The sequence below is a fragment of the Fukomys damarensis genome, unplaced genomic scaffold, assembly GCF_012274545.1.
Source record: "Fukomys damarensis isolate Sample0158 unplaced genomic scaffold, DMR_v1.0_HiC HiC_scaffold_28, whole genome shotgun sequence".
In the NCBI taxonomy this organism is placed as follows: domain Eukaryota; kingdom Metazoa; phylum Chordata; class Mammalia; order Rodentia; family Bathyergidae; genus Fukomys; species Fukomys damarensis.
Genome location: NW_022900940.1, coordinates 8,076,124 through 8,097,367, shown reverse-complemented (window position 1 = coordinate 8,097,367; position 21,244 = coordinate 8,076,124). Strand labels below are relative to the sequence as shown.

The 21,244-nt window shown below is 34.2% G+C and overlaps 1 protein-coding gene across 2 annotated transcripts in view; it reads left to right on the top strand.

Moving 5' to 3' along the window:
• Positions 1–21,244, top strand: part of Cntn3 (contactin 3) — a 246,807-nt gene that overhangs the window by 185,145 nt on the left and 40,418 nt on the right. For both annotated transcript variants that reach the window (XM_010629962.2, XM_010629961.2), the window contains 2 exons: positions 972–1,099; positions 3,686–3,861. In XM_010629962.2, coding sequence (XP_010628264.1) covers positions 972–1,099; positions 3,686–3,861 — 304 coding nt within the window. The remainder of the gene's footprint in view (positions 1–971; positions 1,100–3,685; positions 3,862–21,244) is intronic.

Here is a 21,244-nt window from a genome sequence, read left to right as displayed (position 1 = left end):
TCCCAAGCCCTTTTAAGGCTGCCCTGACGTGGCAAGAAAATACCCCACGGTGAGAAGCGTTCATGGACAGCTCAACCCAGAATCATGATGGCCAGCACTGTTTTACCACGAGCTTTTCACTCAAGAACTATCCAGGACGCAAATGAAAGTGCGTCATGTGCACATAACAAGATGGATATTTGTACATTTTGTTGTATAAAATCTTATTAGTAATGACATTTTTGACACTCACCTTTTTAAGAACCTGTTGTCCTGGAAATGCTTCAAAAAGCAGTTACTTTCTGTTGTATCACCCTTTTGTCTCCTTCAGAGTGTTTGACTGTCGCTCACTATAATCTCAGGGGCTGTCCAAGTGTCCATATAAAGCATTTGATTATATTTCCTTAGTCAAATATTAGTTGTGAAAGCTTTAAGAAGTCTGTCTAACTGTATGCTCAGAAGCCCTAAAGCAGTGTTGAGTGAGTTGTGCAGATTCTTTGCTGTAGTTCACAGCTGACTATGCAAATGTTTTTGTTTTTGTTGTTATTTTTGTAAAATTTGAATTTTTATCGAGTCAGTTATGGCTTTTCTAGTTCATAATAAGATACAAGCCAGGATTTTTTTGCTTTTGTTTTTATTTTTCATATGCTGTTTTAAAAGTTAGGAAAATAGTGTTGTCATGCCTACTTTTTTCCCCCACACTTAAAAGGCAACCTATGAGTAATCTGTCACAAAATGTAATTTTGGAAAACACTTCACACTTATTTAATGAAGTCACTACCAAAATTAGGCATAATCTCAAGTAATACTGTTAAGTAATGCTGCATAAAATATCATTCAAAATTCAGATTGACAGGTGTGTTTACTCACTAAGCTGGAGTGGTGGGTCATACTTACATGTCTCAGTTTAGGACAACACATTCTGTGAAGAAAAAAAAAGTTGAAACGAATGACCATTGTACATTTATTGATCTAATTTGTATTTGTTTTAGGGTTTCTTTTCTAAATGATGGAGGACTGAAAATAGCCAATGTGACCAAAGCTGACTCTGGAAGCTACACCTGCACAGCAGAAAACCAGTTTGGGAAAGCCAATGGTACCACACTCCTGGTGGTTACAGGTGGGTGTGTATCTCACAGACTGCTGTCCCGAGGGATGTGCTGCGGTTAAGGACATTGGATGTAGGTTTTCCATGATATGCAGTACACCATGAAGTAGAACCTGTTTTTTTTTTCTTCTGTTCATTTTAACAGGGTGTATTACTTAATATTTCTTTAACACAAGACAGTGTACATGGAGAGACATATTAGTTACTGGACTGGAAGAATCAGTTGTAAGGATTACAAATAGCATATAGGGATGGTATTTTATGCTGTTATACCACATAGTTCATTGTAATTGGTCTTTTCTGGTGGTATTCAAGTTCATAAAAATAATTGCTTCAGGTTGTGGATACATATCTTTCATGTTATTCAAGAAAAGATGAGCATCTATTATGTGCCAAGTACTTGAACTATTCCAGTGAGAATCTCTACAAAGATACTGCTCCCGTGAATCTTAAATTATACAGCAGCTAGAAAGAAAATAGGCAATAGGAATAAGAAACAAGGAGATTATTAGAAGGAAAAATTGCAAACAATTGAGAAAGTAAAGAGGAATGTATGGGGGAAAAGTAAGTTAAAGTATGAAACAGTGTTCAGCATAGAACTCACTGAGGTGAGATTGGGACAAAGATTTTAGGGAGATGAAGGTGAAATCAAACAGATTTCCTGGGGACAATTATTTAGACAGTTATTTACAAACTTCAGCTTTCAGTTGGATTGAAAAGTGGAGCCAGTAGTGGATTTTTAGCAGAGAAATGTGGTCATGGTAATGGCATTTTAAAAGAACGGCTCTAGCTGCTCTGTTGAGAAGACTGTGAGAAGGAAGAGGCAGAGAAGGTCTCAAGAGCTATTGCTGCAAATCAGGAAGAAAGTGGTCATGACCGAGATGGAGCTGGTAGCTACAGAGATGGTGGGGTGGAATCAGATTCTGGATAAACATGAGTCAGGAAGAGATGCTGAAAGGAGATCGGAGGTCCAGGAGTATGAGAGGATTTGAAAATCCCTGTAGGGTGAATAACAGGAAGAATGAGAGTCAAACAGCTGACATGGCACAGGTTGCAGGTTGAACAGCACTGCAGAGGAGGAAGATCATGACTTTACTTTGGATGTATTGCATATGAGATGTTTATAGGCTCTGTCAGTGTGAAGCAGACTGTGGATTTGCCAAGACGTCGGTGGATTAAAATAGCAGCAGTTCACTTTTTGCCCATGTGACAAGTCCGTGGTGAGTCAACTGTGCTCTCTTCATAGGGATAACGGGATCTGTCGTTTCCACCATCTGCCACATTGTCCATCCCCACAGAAGGGTAAAGAAAGAACATCAAATTACCCAGTAGTTCTAAACTTCAGCCTTTCAGTGCCATGTGTAACTGCTACTGCATCAGCCAAAGCATAGCTTTGGGCTATGCTTGAATTCAAAAGGTTTAAGAATTTAATCCTACTATGTGCCCTAAAGAAAGTGATTATGGTTGACATCCATGGGGAGATGCTGAGTAGGTAGGTGGATATATGAACTTGGATAGGCAGAGAGAGATCAAGGACAGAGCTACACATATGGCCATCATTGACTTATATATGGGTACCTGAACTCATGATACTAGCTCTAATCACCAAAACGTGCATAAAGACTGGAAATTTAATAGATAAAAACAAAATTGAGCACACAGTCAGTGCTAAGAAACTTGGGAACGAAAAGTGGGGAATTTGACATAAAGATAGACATGAAAGAAGGTCCCAGAATGGTGGAAGAAAACTAACATTATAGAAATGTAGAGAGGAAAGTACAATGAGAATACAGTGTTCCAGTAAAACAGGTACAGCTGAGAAAGACCCAAATTTTACCATTGGGTATTACAGCAAGGACCTTGGCGAGGACAGGTGGGTCAGGGGCACAAAAGGCTGACTGAACTGGGTTAAATAGGTAACCTGAAACAGATATTTATAGACTATCTCCACAAATGACTCATTGGAAGATTTTTGCTCTCATGTGTTGCTAAGACATGGGGAAGAACAGTGGGAAAGTGGACTCAAGGAAAGCTGAATTCACAAGAGATGGGAAGTCTGCAATGAGAATGTGGAAAAGGGTGTACATGTGGACATTTGCTTTGAGACAAAAGCACTAATGAACAGTTTGGTGTAGTGCCTCTCTCATGGTCTCTTCTCAGATCATTTACTTAGTTTTGCATATCCATTCAAACATGAAAGATCTGAGTATATTTAAACTTTGATGTTAATACTATTGCTAGTCACTAAAATTTGGCAAAAAAAGTTGTGCAGTAGTTTCTATTTCTAATGCTACCTTTTACAAAATAATAAAACGAAGTTGAAATTGATTCTCAGTATTATTAAAACTGCAGATGACCTTAATTTCTAAACTTTAATATTTTGTGAACTCAGATATGCTAATTTCTTAGCACAAACTTGTGGATCCAGTAAAATTTAATATAGCTTTGCTTGAAAATATCTGTTTTTAATCTTGAAGGCTTGCAATTACATAGATGCATGTGTATACCTGTACATATGCAAACACCATCTGCCTGTGCAAACTGTATTCATCGTGATAAAAGTGCTAACATTTTACTTACAAATTTTTTACCTAATAGAACCTACGAGAATAACTTTGGCCCCTTCTAACATGGATGTCTCAGTGGGCGAAAGTGTCATTTTGCCCTGCCAGGTGCAACATGACCCTTTGTTGGACATTATGTTTACTTGGTATTTCAACGGAGCCCTCACAGATTTTAAGAAAGATGGATCTCATTTTGAGAAAGTTGGTGGGGTAAGTTGTGGCTCTTTCCTCACACTTTTTATATTATAGGTGTCTATGACATGTTGCCTCTGAAAAAACAGCAGGAATGTTGGAAGTACTCTAGATACTTCTAAATGAGAAAATCTTGCTTCCCTATTCTGTTTTGATCTAATTTTATTTTTGTAATTAGAAGAAATTGAGCACATTTACTTCAATGCATAATTTTAATTAAAGTGGTGCATATTGCAATTATATTAAATGTTATTCTGCATGATAATTTTGTTGTATCCCATGCAACAATTTTGTTGTATCCCACTTGTATATAAGTATTTCATCTCAAAATATCTCTTGATGATGAGGTTGGAGGTAAAATATTTACTAAGTATTTTTGCATTGCATTGGACATTAGCAGTAAGATCATTGAGGACTTTTCAGGGTCCCTCAGCTAATTATTGGTAGAGCTTCAAGCTTAAATCTGTGTGACTCTTCAACATAAATGCTCTCCAATAATCTGTTGTGTTTCCTGGAGTGTGGTGGGTCTGTTTTAGGGAAAAAAATGCAGATTGCAAGGAAAGTTTGATAGTAGTTAAGGAGTCACTCAGTGGTGAGCCATGAGTGTGACAGTGAGCCTTGCAACTGGTCACTCATCGTGAATTCTGATGAGCAAGGCCAACCTCCTTTGCACCTGTGTTGCACTGACTCATTGATAGGTTGATTCTGTTTGAAACTGTGTCAAACTGGGTTTTTTTTTCCATAAGGATTAACATGTAGGTATCAGTAAAACAAAAAAACCACATAACAGTCAATTCAACTATATTAATTTGACAAGCCTTCTTTTTTAAATAAATGTATAAATACACTTAGGTGTTCTAACATATTAGGATTATGTACAATTTAAAAGGCTGCTGTACGGGGTCGGTTTGGGAATATATCTCAGAAGATATGTTCAAGTACTTGTGCCTAGTAGCTCAGAATGTGACCTTATTTGGAAATAAGGTTATTAAAGAGGTAATGGGTTAAATTAAGAGGAGATTGGGCCTCAATCCAATATAATACTATTTTTATACAAAGATGGCAATTTGGATTCCAGTGCACAGAGAGGAGATGCCATGGGAAGACGCAGCACACAGACACGGCTGTGTGGTGGAAGAGGCAGAGATTGGAGCTCACATGCCAAGGCACGGAGGGGTTCCCAGAACCTGGACCCACCTCTCCAGAGTCTAAAAGGAGCACGACCCACCCGCACCTTGACTTCAGACTTTTACCCTCCAGAGCCATGAGAGACTGCACATCTATTGTGTGCAGCTACTCAATTTGTGGTGCCTTCTTATGGTTATCCTAGTAGAAAAGAGAAACATTTTAAAAGAAAACAGAAAATTGAGAAGTTATAGACCAATCCACGGTTAAGTAAAATTTCAGGTACCAGTTTTCTGTTTTTTTCTGACTGATTCAAGGCTTTGAAAAACATGATCTAGTTGCTGTGACCCTGCGTATTTCTTTTACTGTTGCTTTAAATGGCCACCACACTCTTGTCACCGGTTTCTTCCATCACAACAGAAAAAGCGTGTTATCATTCTTCTCACCTATCGCTCTGCTCCATACTCAGAATCTCTTACAATTTTTTCTTCCTGTGACAGAAGACTGGGCAAGAATAAAGCCTAATATGTAACTCTCATAAAGATCCTTAAAACAGTCTAGCAAAGGCTGTTTCCATAACCCAGATCTTCTCTTAACTTTAGTGTTTAAATAAAAAATTCAGGCTGAAATATTAGTTATCTTTACATCCAATATAGATAATTATGTTTGTGTTCTTATCATCCAGATTTTCAGTTGTGTTGGTAATATTTTATCTAACACAAGACTTTCTTTAGTTAATGCTAAATAAGTGTATATGGAAGAACTAAAAAGCCAAGTCCTTTGATCATAATATGTATCACACAGCCACAAAGAAATGCTCAGAGGTGAACTAGATTGCTGCTTTCAGTAAGAGGAAATTGTAGTTAAGAAAATTTGAGTTGATAATATAATTTAATTTTCCTCATTTACACAGCACTGGTGGTTCTACAGCAGGCATAAAGTCATCTCTGTAAAGAGTCAAGTGTGTGAAACGTGAATTTTCATAAATTAATGCCATCACTTGCCAGTTCTGCTCTTTCTCTAACATGCTGGTTCATGGCCTATGCATTTTTTTTATTGTCTGGTGCCATTAGTAACTTAATATTCTCCCATCAGTATAAAACAGTAAGCCTTACAAGATGACATTGCCCTTAAGCACAAGCAATTAAGTAAATCGGTTTTCTGTTGTATGAGAAGGGAATTATGTAATAGCTCTTGTCCTCTGATTCTGTATTCATTACTACATGCACATTAATACCTTGTCTGCTTGTCTTTTTTCCAGTGTGTTCATAGATAGATGCTTTATTTTTTGAAAATAAGCAAAGAAGTTGGCTGCCCCAAGTTTCGTAGAGGTGTAGGTTTAAAGAGAGAAGGATGGTTTAGATTATGAAAAATTAACTCATAGCTTTCAAGCAATTCAGCAAGTTGTCCTGGGGATTGTACTATCTGTTCAGTACTCAATCATTCAATTTTATGAAATCCTTCATTCAGAAAAAAAAAATCTCATAAAGTCAAAAAATTTCAATAATTTGGAGTAGAGCTATTATATAAATTTGGACATTATTCCAAAAGGGCAGATTGACATCAATCACAGGTTTCTTCAAGTTTTGAATTATATATTCACAAAAGCTTATTACATTGAGTACCTCAAGTGGATTAGCACAAACAAGTCTAGCTCCAAAGGCTGTTGCAGCCTGTTGTCCATGGGGCAAATTCAAGTAATGTAATGAGTGGACAGAAAAAGACTTCCACTTAAGTTGACTGTTTGCCTAGTAAATCCTTGTAAGTAGAGTATGATGAGATTAGAGAAATGGCAAATTGTGTTCTGATACACAAAAGTTTTAGGATGCTGTCGCTTGCTCCATGATGCCCGTGGGTGAGGGAATCACTTAAATTTCTGTCTCTTGCTCTCTAATCTCTTTCACATCAGTTCTTCTTATTTACCATGTTCTTTCCTTCTGCAAGATCTTGAATACACTGGCCTCTTCCTAGAATACTGTTTCCTCTCCTTCATGTATATGTATATCTTCACATATAATTTTGTTAGTGTAAGAAAGTAGTATTCATCTCTGGTATATTTTCATTTCACACATGTACAAATGAAAGAAGAGACACACAGGTTCAGCTGTGTACATATGGTAATATTCTATCACACTCGTTTCCAAACCAGGTGCTCAGCCGGAGATGGGGGCAGGAAAAAGAGATTCCATTATTTATCCCTATATAGTATCTTTTTTTCCAATCTGTAAATACATCTGACATTTCATTGATTAGAAAAGGCATATTTAACATCCAAAAGTTAAAGAGAAACAAAAGAACATTGTTAGCTTCTGTGTGAAGCCCACCACCTGTTAATTTAATTCTTATTTTAGGAACATTCAAGGATAATTTAGGCATGCTTAATAAGCTAAATTTTGGATTTAAGATCCATCACATTACAGGAGTTCACTATAAATAAAACATTTAAAACTAAACACATAAACAGTTCAATATGTATTATAAGAATGTTTAAATATATATGCTTAGACTGGCCATGGTGGTGCATACCTATAATCTCAGCACTTGGATGGCCGAGGCAGGAGGATTGCCACAATTTCTAGGGCAGTCTTGACTACATAGTGAGACCCTATCTGCAAAAAACGAAACAAAAAGTATATGCTTTGATAAAGCTTGTGTGGAACAGTTACTTTAAAAATGAAGGATGTCTAAAACCAAGCTATACAGTTTTATAAACATTTTATGGAATTGGATCTATGATGAATAAGAATGTGCACAGATAAAAAAACACTGGACGCCATAAAAAGTTAAGCAGTGACAACCAGTCTGCCATCCATTCAACTGGCTTACTTCAATATGATTTATTTCCCACATCCACAATGTCACTTTGGTTACAGCACTTATGAACTTGATGCTTGGTGTCTTTTTCCCTCTCTCATTTATAGAAAAGAATATCTTTAAAAGTGATGTTTTATATGTGATAATATCATGTTACTTTGATTTTATGACTTGATTTCTTTAATAGAATTGTTTGAGAGTGAGAACTAAAATTTTGTGGGATCATCAGTTCTTTTACAATGCACAACTGTGTAAATATGCAATCTAAAAAGATTATAAGAAAGTAGAATGGAGACTATTATTAGGCAAGAGGAAAGGAAGAAAGCGGAGGAAGAAGGATGTAAGTCTTTGCATTAATATCATCAAAATACATCACCCATATTTAACTACCCTGCAAAGAAAACACGTAAAACTTGAGGGAAAGTTGTTACAAGGGAATGATGGATGGGTAAATGATGAAAGTATGTAATGTGCAAGTACAGATCTGGTGAAATAACACTCATTAATCTCTATATCCAATATACTAATTTAAAATGTGGGGAAAACTTTACATGTGGATTTTAAATATGGATCTGAAACAAAGCACCCATTCTACAAATTACTTACCTTGACATATTGAGTTTTTAAATATTTCCCTTGTAGATTATCTCTTAAATTTTACACCTTGTCCAAACTGAAGATCTACTGATTTAGATCATTAGGAGAAAGTGCCAAGTAAATAATGAGCCCATAAATATGGGAATAATACCAGAAAAATTATTATTATTGGGTGGTTTTAAACACACTTCCTGAAGCACAGCTCCTCCCATATTGCTATGTGCTATTTAAAAAGAAGCAAGTGTTTCCCCATTCCATCTGGATAAAGGCAAATACACAAAACACGTATTTATTTCCCCAACTCATGTTTTAGTCAACCAGGCATACAGGGACTCACTTGCTGCTTAGAGTGCAATTGTTCTTCCAGAACTGTGTTTCATAAGTACAGTATTTATTAAGATGAATGGCTCAAAATCGAGCACAGTGGAAATCCTGTAAGATAAATTTGAATGTTCAAGAAAACATGAAAGAGACAAACCAAGGAATGTGTAATGAATTATACTACAGTCCATAAAAGTAGCAGTTACAGTAAAAACCACAGCTATCAGTGAAAGGATATAAACAAAAAGGTACTCAACTATTTATCAGGCAAATGCATAAAAAAGAAATATGGTAAAAATGTGAATTTCAAACAAAGAACAATTCACAGCACAAGTTACCATTGTATTATCATAATTGCAAACCAAAATGCTCCACATAATATATCTTTAAAATACACCAGGTAGAAAACAAAGAAATAAGAAACAAAATTGTGTAGACTTTGAGAGCTTTTCTTTTACGCACTGAAGGGTCAATATGCCATACATTGTAAAGAGGATATTTTGTGCCACAATTTATGGAAGTGACATACACAGTAGTATCTCAGTTCATAAACTTAATTTGTTCCATAATTTTGGAAAAGATGGCTAAGTTTGTGTTTGTGTGGGAAAGATGGCCATGGTTGTATTTGTCACATGATACAGAGTTTGCAAACAAAATCAAAAAGTTGTCAAATGCTTTTGTTTGTGAACCAAATAGTTCTCGAACAAAAGTGCTCGTGAACCAAGGTACCACTGTACATGAAAAATTTATTCTCAAAATAGATAGTACACACTCCTTTTCATTTTATTTATGCCTTTGTAAGATTTAATTAATAACAGTAACAAAAGTGTGAAAAAGAGATGGAAAAATAAATAGAAATTATATACTGTTAAAAAGCATTAGATAAGATCTGAAAAAATATCAGTTAGGTAAAGAAAAAAATCAAATCGACAAAGAGAATATAACTGGTAAGAAAGAATAAGAACAGAGAAATTCATATTAAGTAATATATATGAAAACCCTATTAAATGGACAAATTCTGGAAAAAATATCAAATCACTAAACCATCAAAAATTTAATTTTATATTAAAAATGCATGATCTATTTACTATAGCTAGATAATTTTACTGATTTTTTTTCCTTATTTAAGGAAACAGGTAAATCTTTATTATGCAAATTATTTGAGAATGTAAAAAGTTAGTATTTTCAATTTGTTTTGTAAGGATACATACAAGAAAAGAACCTGGTAAGATAGTAAAGAAATTAGTAAATACAGACTAATTTAATGAATGAAATATAGTGCCTGTATTAAATTGTAGAAAATTAAAATGGACACTGTGTTAAAAGTATAACACTGTGAGCTACTAGGAGATATCCCATGAACTGTACATATATCTTATCAATACATTGGATAAAATAAACCATAATATTCTCATAAGAAGATATAGATTGAAATTAATAACCAATAACTGATCTTTAAATTTGTATTAAAGTAGTAGTAGGAACATTAGTCCTTATTATCTCAAAATTGTAATTAAAGAATAATAAATTGACAAGCATATGCAAAATATCATGACTATAAAACAATTTGGAGATGTTTAGGAAAATGTCTCAAGTATAAAACAGAAATAAAACCTTTGAAATAAGGAAACAAAATTATTAAGGACAAAAATATTGTTAGGGGTACTCAACACCCACTATTATCAATTCTAAAATTTTTTAAAAAGCAGAGTTGTCAGCTACTTTGACATAGAATGAATTTGCTAGAAATAAACACTTTCTTATTTATCAACAATAACCCATCAAGAAATAAAATAGGATTAAAATCTCACTCAGAAGATATGAAGGTATGAATCCTAAACTATACTATTTTGTTAATATTAAAAAGTGACACATATACAAAAAGGAATATAGATAGATACAAAGAAACAAAAATAAAATTTTGAATGCTAAATGAAATAAAATGGGTATATATTGTAAGATTTCAATTTTGGTCATTTTTTTTTGTTTATAAATACCAAGCAGATCTCAATTTAAACATTTCTGAAAGTCCTGGAAAAAAGAAATGAGGTAAAATTAGATGTGGTGGCGCACATCTGTAATCCCAGCACTCTAGGAGTCCAAGGCAGGGTGATTGCAAATTTGAGTCCAGGCTGTGAAATTAGTGAATTAGCGAGACCCAAATTTTTGTTTTCAAAGTTTTTCCAAATTAAGATAAAATAAAATAAAAGGAATGTAGCTCAGTGCAAGGACCTTGGATTTGATCCACATACCAAGAGAGAGAGGGGGGTGTGTGTGTGGGGGGGTGATAGTTATTAACATTTTGAAAGAAGGGTAATGATGCCTTGTGGCTAATTCCAAGTTCTGGGAGAATTTTCTTGGGTAAGAAATTACCGAGGCATTTTTTTAGTTATACACATATAGATGTATTATTAAAAAAATATGAAACAGAAGGCCAACTTAAAAAACCTAATTCAGTGTCTTTTGTACAATTCATTTTTAGTTCTCTTTGCCTCAGATTTCTCATCTGTGAAATGGAGGTGATTATAATATTTTATTCAAATGTGTGCATGAAGTAGTAAGATCAATAAATGTTAGCTCTTATGCATATTATTAAACCTACTGGCAATAGAGCTAGGATTGTTTCCAAATTGTTTTCCAGAAAAGCTGTAGCAATGTATGCTCTCATCAGCAAAAATCCCCCATATCCTTTTCTGTATATGGTTTTATCCTTGATTTTTCTTTTTAAATTTTTACTGAACAGATGGTTGAAAAGCATTATCTCCATATTGCCGACTTCTTATTTCTCAGAGATTGAAAATCCATTTATTTATTAGTAGTTTGGATATTAAACAAAGATTAAGAATTACTGTATAATTGACTCCTCCAAATCAAGACAGTTGGGACTTAACACAGTACTAGCTGTAATGACGTGCAAGATTACTTCTTCAGACGAGAGTGAGAAAAATATATTTTATTTCTAACTAGAAAAATTCACAAAAAAACCTCAGCTGCTTGGATGATTATATATATGAGAATATTTTGTTTTTTAATCTGGCAATAGAGAATTACTTTTAAAAATTGCAAAAATAAAGTTCAAACTGCTTCAAGACCACAGAAATTTTATTTTATTTATTTTTGCTGAAGATTTTACATATGCATATTTCAGATTTTCATCTCCTCTGTTTCAGATGCTAATTGAACAAAGTTCCCTGGGGCACAGCAGAAAAACTTCCACACCAATTCCCAGTGCATACTAGCCTTTCTCTGTCTCAAGGATCAATCTTTTATAAATTGCAAATTGCTAGCCTTTGTTCTTCTGTTAGAGCTCAGGATTTCTTGTTAGTTTTATAGATAGATTTAATACATCCTTGTTTATTCAGGTTGTTCATTATATCATAGTTAAATTCACTGGAAATTCCTTTCTCTAGTTTGTCAATTTTCTCTCAGCTTTCTCAAATAAGTCACTGATAAAATAAGAACTTTCATGTTCATGGAACCAAATACCTCTGTATTTTTTTGCTAAGAATTTTCATAACTTTTCTTGATCTGAGAGAGAGGGACAAGCAGTCAGAATTTGAGGAACATGAAGATGTTAGAAGCACTGTAAGCACTGTTCACAGAGGGTTATGAAAGAATCTTATGGTACATTGGAAAAGCTGGATATCTCTAAGACTCTTCTAGAGGCTCTGAGGGAAATGCAAATGGTAGGGAATATTTCAGGGAAATTCTGTTGTAAATATCATCTTGTTTCCCCACAAACCTCTAATAAATCGCATCACTTAGCAATTCTTTGGATTTGGCTTTTCGTTGCTTTATTTTTTGTTTTTCCTGGCAAGTATCACAGACTGTTTTTAATTGCTTTTAAAAGACACTGAGATTTTAGTGTTGTATGCACTGCTTGTTTTAGCCAGTTGAACAAAAATAAGCTACTACTAGAGATACAGTAATGTGTATATTTATGTACATGTGACTATGTTTACATGTATACCAGCATATGAAAATCCAAATACATTAATCTACAAATATTTTCCAATTTCTAATATGTCAAAGAGACTGAATAATAGTTCAAGTCATTGTTTATAATTCCATGAGATCTTCTGTATTGTAAAATTCGGTAACTGATATTTACCTGCGTCTCCACTGCAAATTAAAAAAAAAAAAAAAACTCTCTGGAGGCTGAAGCTAACACTGACTGGCAGAAAGGTCCTAGTTTGTAAGGTATTTTGTTTTTGTTTTTGTTTTGTTTTTTGCCAAAGATGGATGGGACCACAGTATATGAATACATGCAGGAAAAAAAAAAACTGAAGTCAAAATAGCAATAATTCCAGTAAATACAATAAATATACAAATAATTAACCACATCAAATTAGGAGAGCATTAGTCTCTGTTGATTGCAGCTTTGCGTTTTATTAATTCTAGCCATTTTTGTTTAAACCAGGGTCATTAGGTATAGATCACATACCATACAGTTCAGCCATTTGAAACGTAAAATCGAGTGGCTTTTCGTGCAGTCACAGAATTGTCCTTCCATCACAACAGTGAAATCCAGAATAATTTTCAGTACCTGTAAAAGAAACATTACTCACTCCCTACCTGTAACCCTACGCTGTCTCATATATTTTCATATTCTGGATATTCCACCTGAAAGAAATCAGATAATGGTGTGGTCTTTTGTGACTGTCTTTTGTAATTAAGCATTTTAGAGCAACTTTAAATTCACAGCAAAATTGTGTAGAGAGTAGACCCCCTGTGGAGCCCTGGGCTGTGTACAGGAAGGGCCTTCCGCACTCACAGAGCCCTACTGTGTTCATTGTAGTTGAACCTGCACTGGTTCATCATCACCCCAGGTTCACAGTTTCATTCTTAGTGTATATTCTGCACATTGTGACAAGTATATGGTGATTTGTGATCTTCCCTACAGTATTATTCAGAATAGTGTCAGTGCCCTAAAAAATCCTGAGGGATTTTTTTTCATCCTAATCTCCACTCTAATGCCTACTAGCTACTGTTTTGTATTTTCATTTTTCTATGGCTTCACATTTTTGCCTTTTCTAGAATATCATGTCATATAGTTGGAATTAGATAATATCTGGCCTTTTTAGATTTCTTTTACTTAATAATATACATTTAATATTTGTATGTTTCAGTTTCTCATTAGTGCAGTTCTTTTTAGCATCAAATAATATTTCACTGTCCAGATGTGCCAAAATTATTTGTCCCTTCACCCACTGAACAATTTCTTGATTGCTTCTGAGTTTTGGCAGTTATGATAAATCAATTGTAAATATCCGTGTGCAGGTTTTGTGTAGACATAAGTTTTTAATCTATTTAGGTTTTTACCAAGAAGTGCATTTGCAGGATCCTGTGGTAAAAATATGTGTAGGTTTCTAAGAAACTGTCAACATGGCTTCTAAATGGATATGCTGAGTGCATATAATCCCAGTTCTTTACACCCTTGTAGCATTTGGTGATGTTGGCGGTCTGGATTTGGCCTATTCTGATAGGTGTGTAGTGATATTTCATTGTTGTTTTAGTTCACAGTTCCCCTGTAAACATGTAATATTAAACACATTTTCATACACTTAACTTGCACCTGTATCTTCTTTGATGAGTGTCTGTTTAGTTCTTGTGTTTATATTTTAATCAGGGGTTTCCTTTGCTTTTCCTTGAGTTTTAGGGGTTCTTAGGGTTCTTCATATATTCTGAATGGTCTTTTAAAAGAAATGAATTTTGCAAATATTTTCTCCCAGTCTGTGGCTCTTCCTCTCATTCTCCTGACATGTTTAACAGAGCAGAAGTTTTTCATTGTAGTGAAGTCTAGCTTGTCATATATTTTTTCCTGATTTGTGCTTCCGGTGTACCTATGGAGCCTTTACTATACTTAGGGTCATCTATGTTTTCTCCTGTATGATCCTCTTAATTTTATAATTTTTATTTTAAATGAAGGACTATGATACATTTTGAGTTAGTTTTTGTGCAAAGTGTAAAATCTGTGGCTGATTTTTTTTTCCTGTGAATGCCCACTTGTAGTTATATATGATTTAAAAGCTATCTTTGAACCATTGTATTTTTTCCCCTTTGTCAAATATTAGTGGACAGTATTTTGTGGGTCTATTTCTGGCTCTCTATTCTGCTGCTTCCATCTGTTTGTTCTTCCACAAAAAGTGTACTTTTTAAAATTCCTGTACCTTTAGCGTAAGTCTTGACATTAGATAATGACAGTGTTCCAGCTTTGTACCTTTCAAATACTGAGTGGGCTATTCTTGGATTTTGTCTTTATGTATGAATTTAGAATCATATTGTTGATGTCCACAAATTGATCTGCTTGGATTTTGATTGGCATTGTGGTGAACCTGTAAACCAAATTGGGAAGAATTAACATCTTGATATTATTGCATGTTCTTACTCATTTACGTAGAATCTCTCTGCTTATATGATTTGGTTTCTTTTATCAGACTTGTATAATTTTTTCACAGATGTTGTGTATATTTTGTTAGATCTACACCAAAGGGTTTCAGTAATTTTAGGTACCAGTATCAATTTCTTACTTCAATTTTCATTCATACATTGCTTATATTTTAGAAAGTGATTGAATTTTATATACATATTAACCTTACATCTTCTTTACTTATTATTTCCAGGGTTTTGTTGTTGTTGTTATTGTTGTTGTTGCTGATGATGATGATTTGTCAGATTTCTAAATAGAAAATCATATCTATAAACAAACAGTTTCATTTTCTTCTTCTTAATTTGTTTGCCTTTTATTTTAATTTCTTGTCTTATTTCATTGGCTAGGGTTTACAGTATGATACTGGAAAGCAAAAATGAGAAAGACCATACTTGCTTTGTCTCTGGTTTTAGAACAAAAGTTTCAAGTTTGTTATCATTATAAATTGTTTCTTGATGTTCTTTATCAAGGTAAGGAAGTTTAATGTGTGCTGGACTTTTATCAAATGCAAATTTCAATCAAATTTACACCTGTCATTATCACCATGTGATTATTCTTTAGTTTGATTCTTAAATGTTAAAACAGTGCTTACCTGATACAAAGTCCATTTTGTTACAATTTTTACAATGCATTATTGGATTCAATTTGCTAATATTTTTTTAAGGAGTTTTGCATCTATGTTCATAAGAGATATTGGTGTGTAGTTGTCTTGTGAATCTTTGTCTGATTTCATTGTTAGTGTAATTGACATGAGTTGAGCAGTATTTTTTTTCTGTTCCTATATTCTGGAAAAAATTAGATGAAATTGGTATAATTCTTTAAATATTTGGTAGAATTAACCACTGAACATATGTTGCCCTGATACTTCTCTTTCAGGAGATAGATGATTATTGATTTAATTTCATGTATAATATTCAGATTGTCTACTTCTTTTTGTGTGAATTTTGGCAGATTGTATTTTTCAAAGAATTGGTCCATTTAATTTAGGCTATCAAATTTATGGACAGAGAGCTGTGGTTAATATTGCTTTATTAAATCCCTTTTGTTAATGTCCATAGAATCTTTAGTGGTGTCTTTTCTTCCCTTTCTTTCTCCTCTTCATTTTTCTTAGCCTGCCCAGAGGGTTTTCCTTTTAATTGATCTTTTCAAAGAACCAGCTTCTAGTTTTGTTGATTATCTCTATTGATTTTGTCTTTAGTTTCATTGGTTTTTGTTCTAATACTTGTTTTATTGTATTTGCTTTGGATTTAATTTGCTCGTTTTCTAGGTTTGTAAGGTTGAAAGTTAGATTACTAATTTTAGATCTTTTTTCTTTACTAATATATGCACTTAGTGCTATATATTTCCCTCCGAGCACTGTTCTGACTACATCCACAAATTATGATAAGGTGCATTTAGTTCAAACTATTTTTAAAGTTTCTCTTCGCATCTCTTATTTGATACATGTATTTTGTAGAAGTACATTGTTTAATCGCCAGAAGTTTGGGGATTCCTCAGCCATCATTCTAACACTGATTTCCAGTTTATTATTAGATTATGACCTCAAAAAAGATACCATAAATTCTATACTCTTAAATTTCTTGCAGTATGTTTTGTGGCTCAGAAAGTGGCCTGTCTTTTTGAATATTATATTTGAACTTGAGAGGAATAGGTAATCTGCTCTTTTTGAAAAATAGTATCTAGATACCATTATAGTCATTTGACTGAAGGTGCTATTTAATTTGACAAAGTTGTTTTCAAATTCCTGTCTGCTGAATCTATTTTTGGCAGAGGAATGTTAGAGTCTCCAAATACATAATTGATTTATCTATTTCACCTGGCTCTTCTATCAGTTTGTGTCTTACATACCTGGAAACTTTTTCGCTATGCACATACACATTAAGGATTATTATGTCAGCTTGTAATAGTGTACATTTATCATTATGTAGTACCCCAGAAACTCATTTTTCATCCTGATAATTTCCCTCAGTTCTGTTATCTAAAATTAATGTAACTACTCCTACTTGATTAGTGTTAGCATAGTATATATTTCACCATCGCTTTCTTTTTAATCTACATGTATCTTTATATTTAAAGTATGTTTCTTATAGATAATTATGTAGTCCAGTCTTGATTTTCAGCCCCTCAGACCGCCTCTGTCTTCTAATTGATGTATTTGGACTATTGATGTCCAAAGTAATTATTGATATAAAATTAATATGTAACATAATTCTTACTATTTTGCATTTGTTGCTCCTGATATTGTTCCTATTTTATCTTTTATACTTTATTTGTCTTTTATGGTTGGGATACAGCATTTGTTATGCTAATATTTTCTCATCTTTTAGCCTATTTCTGCGGTCTGAATAATTATGAACCACAACCCCTGCCAGTATGTGTACAATGAAAAACCTAATTCCTAAGGTGATAGTATTTAGAGGAGGATCTTGGGAAGTGATTGGGTATTTTGAGCAAAGCCTTCGTGAATGGAATTGGTGCCCTTATAAAAAAGATCTCTCACCCTTTTCACTATCTGAGGATATAGAGATAAGGCAGCATGTATGAACCAGAAATTAAGCCCTCACCAGGCAACATATTCCTGGATTTCCCAGCCTCTAGACCATGAAAAATAAATTTCCACAGTTTTCAAACTACTCAATGTATGGTATTCTGTTGCCCCAGCCCAAATATACTAGGACCCATCTCACTTACACTTCCTTTTTATTTTTCTAAGTGGCTCCCCTGGAGTTTACAATGTACATTCATAATTAATTGAAGTCCATTTTCGAAGTGCATCAAGTTTGCTTTTGTGTCCACTTCACCATTAGTGTTTATAATTTAAAAAATACCTGTACTACTCAGTTAATAAAAATTCTTTGTAATACTTGTTAGATGTGAGTTATAATAAAAACCCTGTATTTCTCGCTTCCTTCCCTTGTACTCTTGTCATTCATTCCTGTTGCACTTAAGCATAGAGAAGCATATATAAGTACATAAACAAATGTATACATAATCTAACATGATGTTACTGTTAATTTGAACAAAGCATCATTTGTTAGATTGAGTATGAACAAGAAAAAAAAGTTGTTATTATACCCTTATTTTTTCATTCTCTGATGATCATGCATTTTTATGTAGATGCAAGTTTCTGACCCATATATTGTTCCTTCTCTCAAAATAACTGTTGACATTTCTTGCAAGGAAGGTCTGCTGGCAAAAATTCTTGATTTTTTTCCTCCTGATTTACTTCTTCTTCATTTTTGAATTATAATTGTATAGGGTCTAGGAGTCTGCATTGATGTGTTTGATTTTTGTTTTATTTTCCCCTGAACACTTTAAATACTTTGCTCTTTTTTCTTACCTGGTTTCTGAGAAGTTAGATCTGATCTTACCTGTTTCTCTGTAGGGAAAGTGTCTCTACCTGCCTTTGTTACTTTTCTCCTGGCTGAGACAGAATACCCAATACCTAAAGCTAAAAGAGGAAAGGTTTATTTCAGCTCACAGTTTGTAGAGGTTTCAGGCCCTACTTGGCTAGCTCTAAGGCAGGTGGCATGGCATACAGGCATCACAGAGAAATAAACAGTTCATGGGATGTGAGGCGGAAGGCAGAAAGCAGCAAAAGCACAAGTAAGGAAGCAACAAGAGACAACAGTAGGCTTTTTTCTGTCCCTAATATTCTATCCAGGCTGCACAGCTTTATGGTGGATAGTGCTTATGCCCAGGATGGGCCTTCCTATTAGTCACACTCAGAGCTATGCCAAACCAATCAGTGAACTAATTTGGTAATCACACACACAATCCCAGCATCATGCACTCTATATCCAGCCACTTCTAAAAAGCCCAGTCTATGACTTCATGAGTACTGGCAACCCCTGAAATATTACCGGAAACATCTGCAGTAGGCTCCAGTCTCCTGCTCAGTGTACAATACAAACCTGAGAAAATAAAAAACTAAAAGATATAATAATGAGAGACAGAAATCAGGAAGCCAGTATGATCAATGCTGGTGCAAGCAGCAAAGATGCTGGCCATCCAAGCTACTGACTTTTATTGGAGTAAAGGCAAACTATGTGCGAGGACAGGACTATGTATGAGTATGCTCAATCCTGCAATTTCTGTGGAAACTAATGGAGAAAAGGCTCATAAAGGAAAAAACAAAGCATTTGTGAATTAGGAACAGAATATATGGTAGACAAAATATATGGTTGTAATTAGAACATTGTTAAGAAAGTTTTACTTGTAGGAATGGAATTTGGGTGTCAGTTACTTTGCTCTTAGCAGATAGGCTTTGGCTGGACTCACTTCTATAAATAAGCCAATTATGGGCTTAATTCTTTACAGTCTGCACTGCTTACATCCTGCTTTGGGCATAATCAATATTGCAGTCTCCCGCACATTAAGCTTTGGGAGGACATCTAAACACAAGCCTTAACACTACCCTTCTTGGTGTCTTTTAAGATCTTTTTCTTTATGCATTTAAAATTATGGATATAACATGCCTAAATGTGTTGTAGGTTTGGTTTGATTTAGTTTTTTGTTTGTTTGTTTGTTTGTTTTGCACTTATTCTACTGAGTGTGCTCCATACATCTGTGATTTGTTGTTGGAAATTAATTTGAGGAAATTTGTAGTTATTATTGATTCAAATATTTTTTTCTGTTCCTTCTTTCTCATACTTTCTTTCCTTCTGTTTCTAATGTGTCCCCTCTATGTGTATATTACACCTGTTGTAGTTTTCCACACTTCTTGGAAAATCTGTTCTCTTTTATGTCTGGTTTTAGTTTTCATTTTTAAGATTATGTTACCATGTCTTCAAGCTCAGTGGTTCCTTTCTTACTAGGTCCCTTCTCTACTGAGCCCATTAAAGGCTTGATGCATTTTGCTACAGTTTTTTTTTAAATTCTCATATTTATTTTTGCTTCTTGTCTAGAATTTCCATCTTTCTGCTTGCAGCATGCATTTGCTCTTGTATGTTGTTTGTTTTTTCTATTGTAGCCTTGAGCATATTAATAATGCCTTTAAAATTCCTGGTCTGATAATTCCAACATTGCCGTATCTCATTGCTCCATCTCTTCAAACTTTGGTTTTGTCTTTCCGTGCTCCTTGTAACTTTTTTGTTGAAAGGAAGACATGATGTAGTGGGTAAAAGACACTATAGTAAATGGCCTTTAACAGTACAATGATTCATTGAGGGAAGTGTCCTACCGTCCTGTGTTTAGGTCTGATATTTTGTTTTGCTTTGGTTTGGTTTGAGTTTTAAGAGACTCTACTCCTGAAATGTGAACTCACAGATTCCCTTCAGTTTTCACCCCCTGTTAGACAGGACAGGATGGCTAAAAGGGGAGTGAGTAGGGCATTTTCCTCTCCCCATTAGGTCAGGCTGTGATAAAACACCAGCAGTTTAGTCTCCGGTTGAAAGTTGCTGGTGACAGACCTTGTTAAGAAGAGTACATTCTGATATATCCCCTTTTGCCTGCTCCTGCCAGAAGCAATAAAACTCCTGGAGGAAAAAAAAAAAAAGATTGTGGGGCCTTTCTGTGACTGGGTCCCTGGAAATTTTCAACTCTCAGAGTTGTCTTCTCTGACCATCTAGCAATTTGTCAAATGCAATTAAAATTTTCCTATCTTTACTCGGAGATTTCTGCTTATGGGTTTCTGCCCTGGTAAGTCATAAATCTGTCTTACCTTTTTCTCTCAAACTTTGGGAGGCAGTAGTTTACCTTCTGACCTCACTTTCCTACCATACATCTAAGAGGGATTGTTCATTTTTTAGTTTGTTGAACTCTTTATTTGTTATGACAGAGTGACAACCCCTATGTGTCTTACATAAGTAGTATCCAGAAATCAGTGAGTGGATTATCTTTTATTTACATATTACTTATCCTTCTTATCACTGAGTTGTGTCAGTCATCCTGTCTTAAATGTTGTACTCCAGTTGCAGAAGGAAAATTTTCTACTTTATAAGATAAAATATTTAATCATTCCATTTAATTGATCTTATCATAAATTAGAAATGGAAGAACAAATTAATTATTTGAGTGACTTAAATATTTAGACTGTGAAGCTGTCATGAATTTTAGATGGTTGGTTTCTTGTAACTAATTTTGCAAACCTTTTTTTTTTTTTTTTTTTTTTTG